We start from the raw sequence: 19259 nt of genomic DNA, 5'->3' as shown, positions 1-19259 counted from the left end.
AAAAAACAGAAATTGAGCTTTTGTAAAAGCATACATTTCAAACAACTTTGACTTTAATAGCTATTTTTTGCTTTAGTTACATCCCAAACATCTGAATAATGTTTTCCTTTTACAAAATAACATAAACAACAAGACAAATAAAGTTTTTGATTGCAAAGTAACAATTTATTTACACATAACTAACTGAGAGATGACGCTGTTGTCGCTGAGACGACGCTGTTGTCTCTGTGACAGCCGAGTAAACCTTTCCCCGCCTGTCTCGTAAAGATGGATTTTTTTGAGTCTCTGCGGGGTCTACTCGGCAAGTAGCACGGACTTAACGGCATCTTCCGCTGCACTGGTGGTTCCGGTCGTTCTGCTCTGTCATCCGCCGCCTGGCATCCTTCCGCCGGCGCTCCGACCGTGCGGCCTGGCCCCGTTCGTTGCTGTTGAATCGGGTTGCGGGTCTTACCAAATGCGCTACTGCCCTCCAGTGGCCAGTTTTATTGCTTTAAAATGGATTTTCAGCTTTGTGCTTTGGAGCTCAGTTGAATCAGAACCCAGAGATGGAAAAAAAAACGTAAAAGACGTATAAATACCTCTTTGGGACACTGAAACAATTAAAAATAGAATGTAAAACAACGCTAAATCTGAATAAATATAATGAACACTGTGTCCCTTGACAGTGTGCAGGGACTCGTGAAATATGGAGACTATCAAAATGTTTTGGGCCGGTCATGGGTGTTCCAACATTGACCCAAAACCTACATCAAATAGCATCAACAAATGGTTGGAGACCAGTGCCCAGTGCCAGAAAAAGAATGAGGCCTACAAAGAAAAGAAAACAGTGCCTATAGTCAAACATGGTGGAGGTCCAATGATGTTTTGGGGTTATTTTGCTGCCACTGGGTGCCTTGACAGTGTGAAAGGAGTGATGAAATATAGTGTCAGAAAACTGGGTCTGCGTCAGAGGTGTTCCAACATGACAATGACCCAAAACATACCTTAAAAAGCACCAGGAAATGGTTGGAGACAAAGCGCTGCAGAATTCTAAGGTGGCCACCGATGAGTCTGGATCTAAATCATCTTGAACACTATGGAGAGATCTCAAAATTGTTGTTGCAAGAAGGCACCCTTCAAATTTGACAGACCTGGAACAGTTCGCAAAAGAAAAGTGGTTCAAAATTCCATCTGAGAGGTGCACGAAACTTGTTCAAGGTTATGTGAAGTGATTGCTTTAATTTATTTCTTCTAAAGCCGTGGTCCTGAATTAGCGGACCGCGGTCCACGACCGGACCATGCCACACCTCTCTGCGGACCCACGGACGTACGAAAAAACAACAACTTTTTTTCAACATACATCGTTTGTATGAATTGACGATCTATCGCTATGCGCTACTATTCTATCGCTAAATTCTGTTTGATTTTTAGTCATAGGCGGAGTTTGACTTTTAGGGCAGGGGGGCGCAACATGATGATGACCCCAAAATGCAGTGTCAGCAATAAAATTACAAGAATTTTTATAATAATAAGTTGAAAATAAGCGTTTTTTGATTCCCATCCTTCTCGATCGGAATTCTAAATCAGGCTGCTTTGGCAATACTTTTCGCCAAGATCGTCAACCATTGAATATGGTACGCCCGCTGGTGTCGTGCCAATGTAGTTACACCTGTCGAAAATTGTATCCCCTGGGCGGAGCCATATGGAGGTTGATTTGTGCCTTTATTATTCAATCAAAAAAAAAGTTGCTTCAATCAAAATATACAGTATATTTTCAATCAAAAAAAGTTGCTTCAATTAAAAAAGAATGTGTTTGAATGCAAAAATTGAAACAAAAAAAAAATGCATATGAAAGCTATTTTTCTTTGATTTTTTTTTGATTGGAGTCAAGTTGTTGTTGTTTTTTTTAAGCAACTTTTTTGATTGAAGTAATGTTGATTTGTGTATATATTTATATTTATATATTTTCAAAAAGAAAAATCACTTTAATCAAAAAAAAAAGAAAAATTTCAATCATAGAAAATGTTTTTGAATGCGAAAAATATTTGAGATTGAAAAATTTGCATTTGAACACAAAAATATTTTCAAAGACAAAAAAAATCATTTGAAAAATAAAACTGCCCTCCCCTAGTTTTTTTTTTTTTTTTTTTGAAAATTATATGCAAAGCAAATGTTAGTCTAAGGTGCTAGTCACATAATCTGTTTGAAAAATAATTTTGACCCATTATAAAAAAAACAACATATTTGTTTGTTCATTTCATTCAATCTTTGTTGCAGTTTTATTGCTTTACAACTTTATATATATATATATATATATATATAGGACTTCTGTTGTTATCGCTATGACAACGGTGCGCTGATTTGCTGAGAGAGCCTGTGTGGATGCGCTGATTGGCTGAGAGAGCGTGCATGGATCCGCTGATTGGCTGAGAGAGCCTGCATGCTACTAGTTAGTGTGGACGGACCGCTACAGCGTCAGCAACCTCAAACACGAGTCGCACCCGGCACTTTGCAATCTGTTTGTACATGCTGTCGTGTACTTTATCTTTCATTCAAGAACATGAGTCATACTGTGAGCAAACGTGATTTATTTATTTATATATTTCCCCGTGTTACCCTGGCACTCTCGCTGCATGCGGGCAACGTTCAAGATCACAATGTTAAGCAATGTTCACTAACACCACACATGCCACCAGTAGAAGATCACAACGTTAAGCAACGTTCACTAACACCACACGTGCCACCAATAGAACGAATCTTTTGACCAAGAGAAGAAAAGTGGACAACAAAAATTGCCGTTTCAACGAAGAATGGAATGACAAACAAAAGAAGCCGTTCTCTGATGGAGAAATAATAAAAGAGTGTATGAAGTGATGACAGCAATGTTGAAAGGGAAAGAAAAGGAGGAAATGGCAACAATAATCAAATCTCACTCTCAGATTTATCAATCACAAGACGCACTGAAGTACTGGCTGATGATGTGGGTAAACGGCTTTGTGACCCCCAAATGCATTTTCTCTCACTGAGCAATGTTTTACAGTTAAAATTACTGTCAATAATTGTTATGTTTGCACCTTAATGACAGATCGAGTTCATAATTTAGTGTACATGTGTAAAGATTGTTCTTGCATTTTTTATTTTTTTTAATTTTTATTTTAAGTCAAAAAAATGTTTTGTTAATTTATTTTTATTTAATGAGAATGTCCATTGTATTTTTGTTTGGTCTAAAGAAAACCACCTTTACCACCTTCGACCTGCTTTGTACTTGACTGACTTAAACAAATGGACCCATGCTTGTATGAAAAAAAAAATAATAATAATTGTGGACCTTCAAGATTTGTATTTGAGGACCTCTGTTCTAAAGGATGCCCAACCACATATTGAGTTGAGTGTGCCAACAATTTTGTCCAGCTCATTTTTTGCATTCTGTGTAAAATTGTGTACAATTTGGCTTTCTTCAACTTTTTGTGTTTTTCCAATGCACATCAAAGAAATAAACACATTCATACTGAAAACATTTGTAATTGCATTAATTTCTGTGAGATTTTTTGGGGGAAATATTCCAGGGGTTCCAATAATTTTGTCCATGTCTGTGGATGAGAGCCCTGACGGTGGTAACCATGGCAATCTTGGTAAGAAAACCAAGTATTCTTTGAGGTGGTACTTGTTTGAAAATGTCCCAAATGTCAGCTTCTTGCTAAATTTTTTTTTTAAATCCACAGATGGATCGATGATTAAAATAATCATTAGTTTAAGCCCTAACATAAATAATCATAGCAAGTGAATACACAAGAAAATATTAAATATTTTTTCTTACTTATTCATTAGGAGACTCCGTTGCGCAAGGAACTTCATCCACATCCAACTCTTCATGACGTTCATCTTGAAAGCTGCGGCAGTGTTTATCAAGGACGCCACTCTGTTCTCCAGCGATGACACTAACCACTGCACTCTTTCCACCGTAAGGCAAGAAGGGGTCATCCACAATAATAATCATTAAACAGAGCTCCTATTAATTCCTCATCTTGTGCTCTTCCTAGTTTGCCTGTAAGGCCGCCGTGGTCTTTTGCCACTATTGCGTCATGGCCAATTTCTTCTGGCTCTTGGTAGAGGCACTGTACCTCACTTCCCTGCTGCTCTCCTCCTTCTACCGTAGCCGCCGGTGCTTGTGGGGGTTTAGTCTGCTCGGATGGGGTGAGACAATCATCATTTTCAAGAAAAACAAACGTCACTTATAACTAGAAAATGCAATTTGGATGGGGATATGTTGCTCTTTCATGGATCACTTCTTGTAAAGTTTTGGTTGCTTCATATTCACTTTAGTAACTTTATCTCAATGTGATCAAGAGAGGAGATTACGATACCTCCAGTGGGAACCAGAGCAGGGCAAAGGAAGCAGTTGATGATTTAATTAGGATTAGGCTGGGATAAAATGTGAAGGATTTCTCTGTGTGAATTTAAATGGCATAAAAGATGGTAAAAATCTCATATTGGTGTTGAAATGAGCCCAGTTAGGATGGACAAAAGCGATATTTCCATTGTCAGTTCTTGCCAAGTCTTTGACATTTTAACTCATTGACTCCCAGCCGTTTTAACTGGTGCAACCCCCTTCGCCCCCGACTGTTTTACTGGATTTTGACTGATTTTGCAAGGCCCACAGAAAATTCTGTTCTATTGCTATATATACAGTGCTGCTCGAAAGTTTGTGAACCCCACAGCGATGGTCAGATTTTTTGTAAAAAAAACTAAAATAACCTTATTAAATGTTAAGTTATACCCAAATCCACAATACTGACATTCCAAATAATGGACTGAAACAAAAGAAATAGTTATATTGTCATTCTTTATTTAACAAAAGTGGTTGATTTAAGAAAAACTCAGATAACATGTGTGCAAAAGTATGTGAACCCCTTCAGTTAATAGGATATTGCGCCTCCTTTTGCAGAGATTACCTCAACCAAACGGTTTCTGTAGTGACTAATCAGCCTCTCACATCTACTTTGGGGTATTTTTGCCCATTCTTCCTTGCAGAACGCAGTCAGTTGAGAGAGGTTTGATGGGCGTCTGGCATGAACTGCTCGCTTCAGGTCCCGCCACAGCATTTCAATGGGATTTAGGTCAGGACTTTGACTGGGCCAGTCCAGAACACGAATCTTCTTCTTTTTCAGCCATTCCTTGGTTGTATTGCTGGAATGCTTTGGATCATTATCATGTTGCATGATCCACCTTCTGCCAAGCTTTAACTTCAAAACAGATGGCGTCAGGTTATGTTCTAGGATTTGACAATATTCCTCAGAATTCATGATTCCCTGGACTATGTGGAGTTGTCCAGGTCCTGAGGATGAAAAGCAAGCCCAGATCTTGACATTCCCACCTCCATGCTTCACTGTTGGGAGAAGGTTCTTTTGGTGGTATGCAGTGTTGACTTTTCGCCAGACATGGCGGTTTTGGTTGTGACCAAACAGTTCAACTTTGCACCTACATCAGTTGATGAAAACTCTTTTTAATTTAGTCTCGACAACACAACTGTTAAAAAAACAAACAAAAAAACTACTGAATTGATTGATTAGGAAATCAGGTTGAAATAATAGAAAATTCCAAAATGTTGAGGGGGTTCACAAACTTTTGAGCAGCACTGTACATGGAACCCGCCAAAAGAAAGATTAGACTCTCTTCTTTCAGCAGATAAAAAAGTTAGTTCATATCTTTTTCCATTCTTTAGAAGCTTAGTTTGAGCAATTTTCCAATTTCTGATGAAAAAACAGAGAAATTGAGCTTTTTGTAAACGCATACATTTCAAACATAACTTTAGTTACATCCCAAACATCTGAATAATGTTTTCCTTTTACAAAGTAACATAAACAACAAGACAAATAGAGCTTTTGATCGCAAAGTAACAATTTATTTACACATAATTAACTGAGAAATGACGCCGTTGTGGCTGCGACAGCCGGGGTAAACTTTTCCCTGATCGCCGCCTGTCTCATAAAGATGGATTTTTTTTAGTCTTCTTTTTTTTTTCTTTTGTGGTGACCACTGCCTCTGCCCCTGGTGGAGTTTGCCTGGGGAACTTGTGTTCCTGGGGGGGAACTGGTTTGGCTGTGTGCGTTTCCGGCTGAGTCACGGGACACTGGAAGGTGCGGGGGACGCAAGCGGCCGAGCACGGCGGCGCGGGCTCTGCTCGGCGAGCAGCACGGACTCAACGGCATCGTCCGCTGCACTGGTGGTCCCGGACGTTCTGCTCAGTCGTCCAGCGCCTGGCATCCCGGGCATCCTCCCGGTTGTTCTGCTCGGTCGTCCACTGCCTGGTATCCTGGACGTGCATTCAGTCGTCTTCCGCTGGCGCCCCGTCCATTTGTTCCGTTGAATCGGGTTGCGGGTCTTACCAAATGCGCTACTGCCCTCCAGTGGCCAGTTTTATTGCTTTAAAATTAATTTTCAGCATTGTGCTTTGGAGCTAAGTTGAATCAGAAACTACAGATGTCTCTTGTGAAAAAAAAACAACGTAAAAGACGTGTAAATACGTCTTTGGGACACTGAAACAATTAAAAATAGAACCTATCTATACGTTTTTGGGAGCAAACGAGTTAAATGTCTTTTTTTTTTTTTTCCTGGACACAAGGGTCAATTGCAACATTAATGCGCTTAGAAATCATATTTCATAATATTAACTAATTTATTGTCAATATTTGTTCTTGTAGATAAGTGATTTTCAAAGTGTGGTGTTAGAACTCAAGGTGCTCGGGCTTTCGTTTGTTTTATTAGAATGAATCACGCCCAAGTACAGTTTTAACTTTTATGCTCAATTTAATATTTTAGGTCGAATTTTTAGTCAACTTTAACGTTCGAAACATTTTGATGGAATTTATGTCATTTTTATTGCTTATACTATTTTGAACTTAAACATGAACTTTGACTTTATTCTTACAATTTCCTTATATTTTATATATCTTTATTTTATTTTTTTCTTTATTTTTGGAATAAAACCTTACACGTTTAGGGTAGGGGTTGGCCCCTCTGAATAGCTAACGATACGATATGATTTGCAATACCAGGCTCACGATAATTATCTCACGATAAGGTGATACAACAATTATCGATACATGGATCCGGAAATCAGGATATTCTACAATACGACTAATAAACAGAAAACAAGCTATTTTCATCCTTTTGCTGAGTTTATCACTAGTAAACGTCCAATCCGCTTGAACTAGGAGGGTCCCTCCCACTTCAAACGGATTGGACGTCTATGGCCGTCAGTGGCAGTCAATCCCAGGCAAGGAGTTCATTTTGGGACAGTTCATGCCATTTCCTGTTGATTTTGAGGCATTTACAGGTCACTTCCTGTTGATTTTGGATTACTGATGAAGGGGATAGTTACTTTTCTCGCAGACACCGTATAACATCAGTCTAACACATTCATTATAGTAAAGCATTTAACCATAGTTTAAAGAAACAAGCTCCATGCCCTTTGACACATTAAACTGGAGCAGTTTATCAGCCCTCGCCTGATAAGCAAAGGAAAAGACGTCAGCATCTCTTCGGTGGGGTCAGGGCACCCCCGCCCTACCAAGGCAACAAGTTGATAGCTCGGCGCCTTAGACGTCGAGGCATGCCGAACCCCCACCTCAGTTGCCGTGGCAACCACGACCCAGCCACGAAAGATGACACTCGAACTTGACTGCTTAACCCCTTCTTGCCAAATGTATCACATTTGATACACTTAGAATTTCATGATTTTGAGACAAATTCAGAATTTTGAAATATCTTTCCTCAAAAAAAAAAAACTAATGGATGCACGTCAACTCATGCATCTGTAGGTTCCATGAGAAAAAAAAAAACAGGATTTAGCAAGGCTTATAGATATTAGAGCGCTTATTACACATATTAATGTTTTCATTTTTACAAATTTGAAAAAAAAGGTTTCATTAAGACCTTACTTTTCAAATTTTGTGACAATTGCTTCATATTGCAGGCATCAAAGGGTTAAACCTGCCACAGAAGGATTATCCCAATACAACACCCAGGCACGCCTTCCGCCCGGCCCACTCCAACGCAACTTTCAAAAGATTGAACATTTAGCTAACAACTGTCGCTTCTCGGGAACATTCCAATGTATCCGTTGGTTTGCGGACCCTGGATCCAGCATTGCCTCTCAGTCGTCTGTTTTGCCTTGCTTTTTGATCACTGTCCACAAATAAATTGTCAACCTGTTTTCGGTGAGCCTTCTTTAAACAGTTTAAAATGGAGTCAGTACAAAAGGTTAACGCTGGAGTGAACGCGCGGAGTTTGGCTTTCCGGCCGACTTGCTGGGGCTGCGCCAGCGGGACACCTACTGGTTCGGCTGTCGCTGTTCCGACGGCTTGGCTGGGAAGCCGAATTCCTTCACTGAAAAAGAAGTGACTCAAGAATTTCCCCAAATGAATAGGAAGTGACTCTAAAGCCCCTTTCACACACATATCCCGGGAAATTCCTGTGTAAGGTGACACGGGATTTACCCACGTCATTGATTTCACACATGGAGAGATATCCAGGGAATGACGCAGGTTGGACACTTTCACAGACTTGTCCCGTGTTTTAGACTCGCGCTCTCTCACGATTTTATAACCCGCACATTACGTCATATTTGGTAAGCATCTGCTGTCAAACGCTGTTGGTCAGATCGTGTTTTGTTAAAGAGCCGGTTGTGGAAGCGTACCCAGCGTCGTACCTGCAGCCAATTCAAGCTCATCAAATATTTAAGCCCAGGCAATCCAAGAGAAGGGTGCCAGGATTTTAACTAACTGGATGCCATTCGACACCTTGTACTCTTGAATTTCATACATTTGCTAGCTTGTTCGTCTGCCGCCCTTGTGTTGAAATCCCCTATGTTGTGCTAGTATTTGAGTGTATTTGTTTTGTTGTCTTATCGGCTCGCTGCCTACTGCTTAGGTTAGTGTTATTGATCCCTGTCGAGCTACTGTCAAGGACCCATTGTGTTATTCCACCTTTTCCGCGATCGCGTATATTTTTGTTGGCATTTGATAAACCCTTAAACGACATCAGCCATTGTGCTGTGACCCGGGAATCAAAAGCGTGCTTTCAAACACGCCTCGTCCCGGGAAAATCCCGGACATAATACTAAAACGCGACCCGTTAAATGTCCGCGTAATCTCCGTGTCAGTCGACCCGGGAAATTGCTTTCACATGCAAGGGCTACCCGTTTAAATCCCGGGATTTTAACGGTGTTCATGTATATGTGAAAGGGGTTAAAGTCAACAGGGAAACAATGAATAGGAAGTGACCTGTAAATGCATACAAAACTGACTGTTAATGCTCGGTTTTCCGTGCCATTGAGTTAACAGGGACACTATTCTAATGGAAGATTTTTTTTTTTTTTGGCAATGTGTTGGTTTCATTTATTTATTAATTTCTTTTTAAACAGTGACACCTTTTTAAAACGACATATTGATTCTTGGTGGGAGCATATCGATAACCTTTTGGGCTACAAACTATCGCTATACATCACCTTTTCGATATATTGTCACACCCCTAGTATAGGCTATGTCATGTATAGGCTTTTTTTGTTTTTTTCATTAGTTTTCCAAAATGACTACTTTTTTCCTATTGTATTGCTGTAGATGTAATATTATTTCTCATTTTTGATGGAAATTTGGGCCTAGCATGCTAATGTATTTTATGTCTGTTATACAGTGGGGCAAATAAGTATTTAGTCAACCAGTAATTGTGCAAGTTCTCCCACTTGAAAATATTAGAGAGGCCTGTAATTGTCAACATGGGTTAACCTCAACCATGAGAGACAGTGGGGGAAAAAAACTGAAAATCACATTGTTTAATATTTAAAGAATTTATTTGCAAATTATGGTGGAAAATAAGTATTTGTTCAATAGCAAAAGTTCATCTCAATACTTTGTTATGTGCCCTTTGTTGGCAATAATGGAGGCCAAACGTTTTTTGTAACTCTTCACAAGCTTTTCACACACTGTTGCTGGTATTTTGGCCCATTCTTCCATGCAGATCTCCTCTAGAGCAGTGATGTTTTGGGGCTGTCGTTGGGAAACATTTTCTGTGGGGGTTGAGATCTGGAGACTAGCTAGGCCACTCCAGGACCTTGAAATGCTTCTTACGAAGCCACTCCTTTGTTGCCCTGGCTGTGTGTCTGGGATCATTGTCATGCTGAAAGCTCTCTCGAAACATGGCCCCATTCATTCTTTCCTTTACACAGATCAGTCGTCCTGGTCCCTTTGCAGAAAAACGGCCCCAAAGCATGATGTTTCCACCCCCATGCTTCACAGTGGATATGGTGTTCTTCGGATGCAATTCAGTATTCTTTCTCCTCCAAACACGAGAACCTGTGTTTCTACCAAAAAGTTCTATTTTGGTTTCATCTGACCATAACACATTCTCCCAGTCCTTTTCTGGATCATCCAAATGCTCTCTAGCGAACCGCAGACAGGCCTAGATGTGTACTGGCTTCAGCAGGGGTACATGTCTGGCAGTGCAGGATTTGAGTCCCTGGTGGCGCATTGTGTTACTGATAGTAGCCTTTGTTACTGTGTTCCCAGCTCTCTATAGGTCATTCACTAGGTCCCCCCGTGTGGTTCTGGGATTTTTACTCACCGTTCTTGTTGTCATTTTGACGCCATGGGGTGAGATCTTGCACGGAGCCCCAGATCGAGGGAGATTATCAGAGGTCTTGTATGTCTTCCATTTTCTAATAATTGCTCCCACAGTTGATTTCTTTACACCAAGCGTTTTACCTTTTGCAGATTCAGTCTTCCCAGCCTGCTGCAGGTCTACAATTTTGTCTCTGGTGTCCTTCGACAGCTCTTTCGTCTTGGCCATAGTGGAGTTTGGAGTGTGACTGACTGAGGTTATGGACAGGTGTCTTTTCTACCGATAATGAGTTACAACAGGTGCCATTAATACGGGTAACGAGTGGAACCTCGTTAGACTTTGTTAGAAGAAGTTAGACCTCTTTGACAGCCAGAAATCTTGCTTGTTTGTAGGTGACCAAATACCTATTTTCCACTCTAATTTGGAAATAAATTCTTCAAAAATCAAACAATGTGATTTTCTGTTTTTTTTCTCCACATTCTGTCTCTCATGGTTAAGGTTTACCCATGTTGATAATTACAGGCCTCTCTAATCTTTTCAAGTAGGAGAACTTGCACAATTGGTGGTTGACTAAATACTTATTTGCCCCACTGTATATGTATGTGTACTGTGAAAGAGTTTAGATTTTTTAGACTTTAGGTATTTAGGTTGTGGTAGTTGGTGTAAAAGTTGGAGACCCACTGCTCTATTTTATGCCTCACCACATTTATATTTACTCCACAGGTGTTCCTGTGTTCTTCATTGTATTGTGGATCGGGTCCAGGGTGTATTTTGAAGACACTGCGTTTGTATTTTTTCCCTTTTGCACATGTCGAGCATGTTCCTTACAATCTGATTAACAAGAAATCTAAATGTTAAGTGCTATATAGAAATTTAATTGACCTTTCAAATAAGTGCATCCTCATCTCAAACAAGATTACTCCTCTGGTTTAAAACATACTATCTAAAGGTTATGTCAGTAAATGTCTCCTGTTCCTACGTGCAGATGCTGGGACATCAATGAGGATTCGCTCTATTGGTGGATCATAAAGGGCCCGATTGTGGTGTCTATTGTGGTAAATGACGCCCATTTTGCTGCACAACACATCTTCCGAATTGTCATGCAGATGACTTGTTTACCGTCATCTTTGTTGAGATGCTTTCCGTCTGCTGATAAACAGCCAAAAATTTCAATGAATGTCTTTTGTGCCTGACACGTCCATTTCATTCAGTTGAATGCGCTGGTGCACAAATTGTTGCTGTTGTGTGGAATAATGGCACAATTCTCTACCACCTCCCTTTATTGTTATTTCATCATCTTTCCATAGGTCAATTTTATGCTCTTTGTCAACATCGTCCGAATCCTGATCCAGAAGCTGAGCCCTCGCCTGATCCAGTTCAACAACTCCTCACAGTACAGGTGATTCCTCCCCTTGTTTGTCTTTGACATGCTGCTTTTGTTGTCATTTTGATGGTTGTATAAATGCATATCAGACACTGATATACATAAATTCAAAGAACAAAAAAACAAACAAAAAAAAAAAAAAAACATTGTATCGAGATTACACTGTATTTTAGTTACGTACTGTATGGTTACTTAATTTTTTAAGCATACCACACAATTTAGCAAAATGTAGAACCATATTATCTATACTTACATTTAATACTTAAAATCATTTTGATTTGAAATTTTTTTCTGTATTTTACGGTTTAATTTTCTATATTTTCTTTTAATCATAACTGTTTTTAGGGCTGCAGCTATCGATTATTTTAGTAGTCGATAAATCAACTAGTTAGTTTGAGTAATCGAGTCGTCGGACTAGGAACATTTAATGTGTTGCAGAATAAATTTTAGGAAATGTAAAACAAAGTGTTGTTAAGATTGCACTTTCAAAAGAGCATTAAATGCAAATACAAAATGAAATTCCCAAGGGTTTCTTTAAATTATGCAGAATTGCACTTTCATTTAGGAATAAAATTCCTGAGCTTAGTCTCAAATGATATAAAAAAATTAATAAATGAGGATCGAGGTACAACAAAAGAACAATTAGCTAGCTTGCGAAACAAAAGTCCGCTAGGTTAAATGCTATAAAATGCAAACGTTTCTTTTTTACAATGCTTTTAACAAATCATTCAAACACATATCCCCACAAAAAGCAGCTAAATAGACCCCTAAACTAAATTACAAACGCATTAAAAAACATATTAGCTTAAACAAAACCTTATGTCTGCCTTAACAGGGAGCAGCTGTATTCAGCCATGTTAAATGAATTCTGTCATATTCACTGTTGCCACTACAGGGCAGTGTATCCACCCAAATTAATAAAACTAAATGCAAACACTTTCAAAACAAACCATTACAATGCCACCTTAATTAAACAAATACTCGAAGCAGCAAAATTTGATTCAAAGCTTTTTTAAATCGAATTAATTGAATTAATCAATTACCGTATTGGGCCGAATATAAGACAGTGTTTTTTGCATTGAAATAACACTGAAAAAGAGGGGGTCGTCTTATATTCGCAGTCTAAACATTATACCCAGTCACGACGCTAGATGGCGCCAGATATCATTGAAGCGATGTTCTGTCATGATAGATCTCAGCTACTCTCACCATTGACGACGCTAGATGGCGCCAGATATCATTGAAGTGATGTTCTGTCTTGACAGATCTCAGCTACTCTTTTTAGTTTGACCAGTTTGCATTATTTTATTGCAATGTTTTTCCTTATTCAGATTTGTTTCAACACTACAGTTACAGTTAGACTTCACTTTGATGGTTAATGCAGTTATTGCATTTTTGTTGTTTTATTAAAATAGATTGGTTTATTTAAGTTTCAAAAACCAGAATCCCTTAATTTACGAATGTGATTGCACTTTAGTTTACATATTTAAATGTTCAGATATTAACATTTGAATGAGGCAAAATAACATGCTTTTTCTCTCAAATATATTGTTATAATTATTTGTTTCGGATGTACTGTAATTATTTTCTGTATAAAAATTAATTTGATGTTCAAAAAGTCTTTTTTCAAACTTGAGTCTTGAAAAAGAGGGTGTCGTCTTATAATCAGGGCCGTCTTATATTCGGGCCAATACGGTAATCGTTGCAGCACTACTGTTTTTATATACTTATGTATTTCTTCAATATTCATATAGTATTTCTTCAATGTAAATTCAGGCATCAAGGAGTTAAGCCCTATTCAATTAAAGTGGCATGAATCGCTCAAAACTAGCCCAGTCAACTACATAACGACATTTGACTGTTATGACCTTAATAGTTATAACTATGACTATTTCAACTATTTGGGATTACACTGCAATGTTTGTTGTCAGAAATTGCAATCACAGTTCCTGTGAGCCAAGTGTTAAATTACTCTCTTATCGCCAGACGACTGACCAAGTCAACCCTGCTGCTTATCCCTCTGTTTGGCACCCACTACATGTTCTTCAATTTCCTGCCTGACTACTTTAATGTTAACCTGCGCCTCTGTCTGGAGCTCTGCATCGGATCTTTCCAGGTAACTGCAACCTTTTGCCCCGTTCAGCAATAATGAAAGATTTTTGTTCTTATTTGTTTTCATGAATAGATTTTCGAAAACTAGTGCCAGCTCTCAATACAATGGAACCTAGTGCTGGGCGATATCATGACAGGTTACGGGTTACGACGGTCTCGGTTTACGCGATTTCGACTTTATGACACCGGAGTCTCGTCCGCCATTGTCTCCAGTCAGTTGTTTTTTTGTTTGCGTAAACAGTACCTTATTGTACCACACAGTATCTTATTTTAACTTTATTAACTTGACGTGTTCTCTCCTCACTAAACATTGAAGTTGTTCAGCTTGACAGTTAGCAAACAAGGCAATTGTGTTTTTTTAAGCTTTTTCCTTCCTTCACTGTTGACAATTTTTGTTTAAAATGACACACATTTTAACAATGAAACACCTGACACAAAACAATTGGTGTTCAAACGTCCATCTCGTCTGATCAAAATGTAAATTTAATAGATTAAATTAGCCTAATTTGCCTTGCAAAAGTCCGCTAGCTGAAATGCTATGAATGCTACCGTATTTACAATTTTATAGCAAATCGCTCACACCTAACTCCATAAACTGTAGCTCTAAACTTAATTACAAATACATACAAAAACATACATATATTATCTGAAAAAACTTACAGCCTAATATGGGCCAAATGAGAGGGCAGCTGTCCTATATCCATGTCAGACGAGTGTCCTACTCAGTCATAGAAGCCAAGGCAAGAGTCCAGTCAAACTCAACACTGCCACCAGAGGGCAGTGTATCTCCATCATTAACTCATTCACTCCCAGCCATTTTCACCGGAGCAAGGCCCTTGGCTCCCGGCAGTTTTACTGGATTTTGACTGATTTTGCAAAGCCCACGGAAAATTCTGTTCAATTGCTATATAAACATGGAACCCACCAAAAGAAAGATTAGACTCTTCTTTCGGCAGAAATTCTTTACAAATCAGCATTAGAAAATAGCTTAGTTTGAGCAATTTTCCAATTTCTGATGAAAAAACGGAGAAATTGAGCTTTTTGTGGAAGTATACATTTCAAACATAACTTTGACATATACACAGCTATTTTTTTTGCTTTAGTTACATCCCAAACATCTGAATAATGTTTTCCTTTTACAAAATAAGATAAACAACAAGACAAATAGAGCTTTTGATAGCAAAGTAACAATTTATTGACACTAACTCAAAGATGGCGCTGTCCTGGGCGCGACAGCCAGTTAAACTTTTCCCTTATTGCCGTCTGTCTCATAAACATGATTTTTTTTTTTTTTTTTTAGTCTCTGCGGGCTCTACTCGCGAGCAGCACGGACTCAAAAACTTCTTATTATAATATAATAATATATATACATATATGATCTTTATTCCGGAATCTCACAGTGGGTCCATAGCACACACACACCAACAAAGAGAAGAAGAAAAAAAAAAAGAATACCGTACATAGGGAGACATAATAATAAAGTGACTTGAAAGAAAAAAACAAAAAACAAAAAAAGAACAACAAGGAAGCACTGTACAATATAATAATACAATACAATACAATCTAATACAATACAATACATTACGTTACATTACATTACATTATTTTTGTTCCGTGAAAAAAAATCCAGAAAGGGTTATTTGATTGTGGCTTTCTAAAAACAATAAATTTTTACATTTAGGCATTCCTACAATCGTCACACTTTTTCTGTTACAAACTGACCCCGGCCCCTCATCAGAGAAGGGAAAAGTTATGTGGCCCTCACAGGAAAAAGTTTGGGGACCCCTGGTTTAGGGTAAAATAAATGCTACTGGAAATGCACTGAAAATTCAGTGTTTTTTTTTCTTCAATTTATTAAATAAGTTTCTTTCTTCTGGGATGCAAATTATGAAGGTGTTATCTGTCCCTTTATTGATGTAAATAGACATTTGAGGAGAAAATAAACATGAAATAAACCATGCGGATCCATTTGGTTAGTGATGTCAATGCAATGTTCATCAGAAGATTTAAATTCAGGGAATCATTTCTGTGTAAGCTTCCTCTTCCTGGAGGAACATGAATAGTGTTTGAATTTATTTGTTTGTGGCGCCATAGATTGCTTTTGAAGAAGACTGCAGGGTGTTTACATCTGCAACGATCGACCGTTCTATTTCTTCTCTTCCAGGGACTGCTAGTCTCAATCCTCTACTGCTTCCTCAATCAAGAGGTGAGTGCACACGATCCACAAATCACGTAACAATTACAACATCTTGTATACTCGCATGCATGTCTGTGTGTGTGCTCCAGGTGCAGAAAGAAATACACTTGCAGTGGCTGAGGTGGCAGGAGAGGAGCTGTGGGATGGTTTCCCCTGCGGCAAAGGGCAGCATGATGGACACACCCTTCTAGATGAGCCAACACACAAACACACACATAGTTCTGCCTCTAGTCTAGACTAACTTGGATGCCACTTTAGTGGCTCAGATGAGAATAGAATAGAGAGCCTAATTTAAAGACTAAAGCCATCAATTTGCTGCTTTTTATGTTGTTCTATTTATTTATTTATTTTTCAAATAAAGTTTTACAATACAGGACATCTGTGGGTTTATGGGGACTGCAGTTGTTTGCAGTTGTTGTTGTTCATTATTTATTAATATAATATTCTGTATACTGTATATGTACTGTGATTGCACAGTTGTTATTGCATGTTGTTCAGTTTTGTTATTGCACGGCAATATCAAAAGTAAACTGCCTTTACATTCAAATGTGAAGAATTCTGTCATATGCATAATTTTGGAAGTGAATTTTAATTGCAGATAGTCCACTTTGCAACTAAGGTCATTTTGTAGTTTTATTACAAAGACTTGTATATCTGTCTTTTGCCTTAACATGAATGTATGTTCCTGTGTTGTATTTGTAATGTACATGTTGCTTACAATGAGCCTGTTGAATGCCTTGTGAAAAAAAAACAATTTAACATAGATTTCCTCACTTTTCACAACATCAGATATGGCAGCTTCAAGTAAATCGGATTATACTGTAGAACCAAATTTTTGAAGTTTCTTTGTGTGTGTGTGTGTGTGTGTGTGTGTGTGTGTGTGTGTGTGTGTGTGTGTGTGTGTGTGTGTGTGTGTGTGTGTGTGTGTGTGTGTGTGCCTATTGCTTTATCACAAGCAAAGAATTGTCTTTAAATTGTGCAATCACAGTTGGATTCATCATCTGAACTCAAAGTTCATTTCTCAGAATGCTGTTTTATGGTAACTGAAAAACAAAAGAAAATGACTAGAAAAATACCAAATAGTACCTGGTAGATTTGATAGACTCCTGGAAGATTTGTTAATAATGAAAAAAATTGTGTTCGTTGGCTGTCACTCAGTAGCATGAGCGATCGCTACACAAAAATGGCAATGTAAATTACCCCCTAGGACAGTCAGAGACGTAAGACAACCAGAGGATATAATGTATAAGAAAGACAGGGCATATGGTGGTAAAGGATAGCTTGTTGAAACAGGAGAATGTCATTGTCAGTGGCGTAAGGCAATGCACAAAAGAAAAAGGTGTCGATAAAAAAGCTACCACTTGATCAGGTTGGCTTTTTCCCCGTCTTATTCAGCCCTCGACACTCAAGCCTTCTCATTAACTGAACATTTGTATGTTCTTCCACATCTTTAGCAGTGAATTTGGCACCAGGGACACCATTTTCGGACAGAATTGGTAGGTTTAGCTCAGTAAACATCTCGTTCGTACACCATTTCCATTCATTTACTATTGGGGACAAACGGGAGTTGATCCGCCTGGCCACAATTGCTAACGTCATGAATATTAATGAGCAAAAGTGATCAGTTGCTTGCGGTACGCCATTGGATTGGACGTCTATGTCCGCCAATGGCAGTGAAACCTGATCATTCAACCTTGAAATCACATAGACCGAGACATTAGCCCAGTGGTTCTTAACCTTGCTAAAGGTACCGAACCCCACAAGTTTCACACGTGGATTCATCGAAACCTACGGAATTTGAAAATCAAGCAATTGTTTTTTTCTAATTCAAAACCAATATAGCTAAGCTCAGAGGCGTAGCAAGGGTCCCCGGGGGCCCTAGGCAACAAGCAAATGTGTGTGTATGTTGATTCTAAACACTGATTTTATGTTGTAGGTAACATCTTTATGTATGAAGAAACGCTAGCATGCTGCAATGCTGTTAGCAAACGCTAACAAGCTAGTTACAACAACTCAACGCAGTTAATTGGTTTAGGACATAAAATACTACTACTACTACTACTACTACTACTACAAGTCTGCAGTTCTTCTACTACATTAGGACATAAAACTACAGTAACATAGAACACTCACCGCTGTCTTGCTTCCTTTTCTCTTTTTTTTTCCTTTCTTTTTTCGCTTCCAGAAGAATAACTTCTCTTCATTTTGCCAATTAAAAAAAGGCCAGATCACCGCACACTCTCACTCTGAGTCACGTGACACACATACAGTCCATACTCGCGAGGTATAATGAACACAAAGGTGGGGGGGGGGGTGAGTGCGCGCTGCGTGCACGTGCGGTCATCTTGGCCATAAAAGTGATGAAAACTAAGCACTTTACACTGACTCATAAGGATGTACTTACATTCGTTCATGGACGCACACATTTTAACAGGTGGCCGTCCTCTGCTCGAAATGGGCACCTCACGCCTATTCTCACTCCAAAAATACGCAGCACTTGTGACGTAGGACAATAACAGGACTGGTTGCTATGGGAACGTACGCATACCCAAGGAACCTTGCTAAAAGGAGTATTAAAATTGCTAATAAAGTCGTTTAGGATTATTTTAGATGCATATGTTATATTTTTCTTATAGAGCATTCGAAGAGGAATACGATAGACCCATAAATAGACTTTTTGGGAAAAATCACAATTTCTTTAAGTAGTCACATAAATAATGAGGTGGCCTGTGAAAATTGACATATAACAACTTGGCAAGGACTTTCCAGAGAGTACTTGGTGAGTCACTCTTTAAAGAATCATGTGGTATTAATAGCTGATTGGACTTTATAAACATGTATAATCTGCGTGATGTGGTTAGTGCTGATTGGGATTGATAACAGAATCGTTAGATAATCTGCCAAGTGATTCTATGGTATTGAAACACTCCCTACACATGTCGCTGCGACAGTGCAGTAAAGTTGTGTGTG

At 38.7% G+C, this 19259-nt stretch overlaps 1 protein-coding gene across 2 annotated transcripts in view; it reads left to right on the top strand.

The window, feature by feature from the left end:
* ghrhrl (growth hormone releasing hormone receptor, like) overlaps window positions 1-17121 on the top strand; it is a 55105-nt gene extending 37984 nt beyond the window's left edge. Inside the window, exons 6-13 of one of the 2 annotated variants that reach the window (XM_057840580.1) lie at window positions 3808-3940; window positions 4020-4173; window positions 11320-11380; window positions 11582-11651; window positions 11904-11995; window positions 13967-14096; window positions 16257-16298; window positions 16379-17121. In XM_057840580.1, the coding sequence (XP_057696563.1) occupies window positions 3808-3940; window positions 4020-4173; window positions 11320-11380; window positions 11582-11651; window positions 11904-11995; window positions 13967-14096; window positions 16257-16298; window positions 16379-16480 (784 nt within the window). In that variant the 3' untranslated portion in view covers window positions 16481-17121. Of the gene's footprint in view, window positions 1-3807; window positions 3941-4019; window positions 4174-11319; window positions 11381-11581; window positions 11652-11903; window positions 11996-13966; window positions 14097-16186; window positions 16299-16378 lie in introns of both variants that reach the window. The other variant, XM_057840579.1, reaches the window with a different exon arrangement.
* Window positions 17122-19259: the final 2138 nt, after the last annotated feature.

The sequence above is a fragment of the Corythoichthys intestinalis genome, chromosome 7 (assembly GCF_030265065.1).
Source record: "Corythoichthys intestinalis isolate RoL2023-P3 chromosome 7, ASM3026506v1, whole genome shotgun sequence".
Classification (NCBI taxonomy): domain Eukaryota; kingdom Metazoa; phylum Chordata; class Actinopteri; order Syngnathiformes; family Syngnathidae; genus Corythoichthys; species Corythoichthys intestinalis.
The sequence above is the reverse complement of the archived record's forward strand: the minus strand, read 5'-3'. Positions and strand labels throughout refer to the sequence as shown.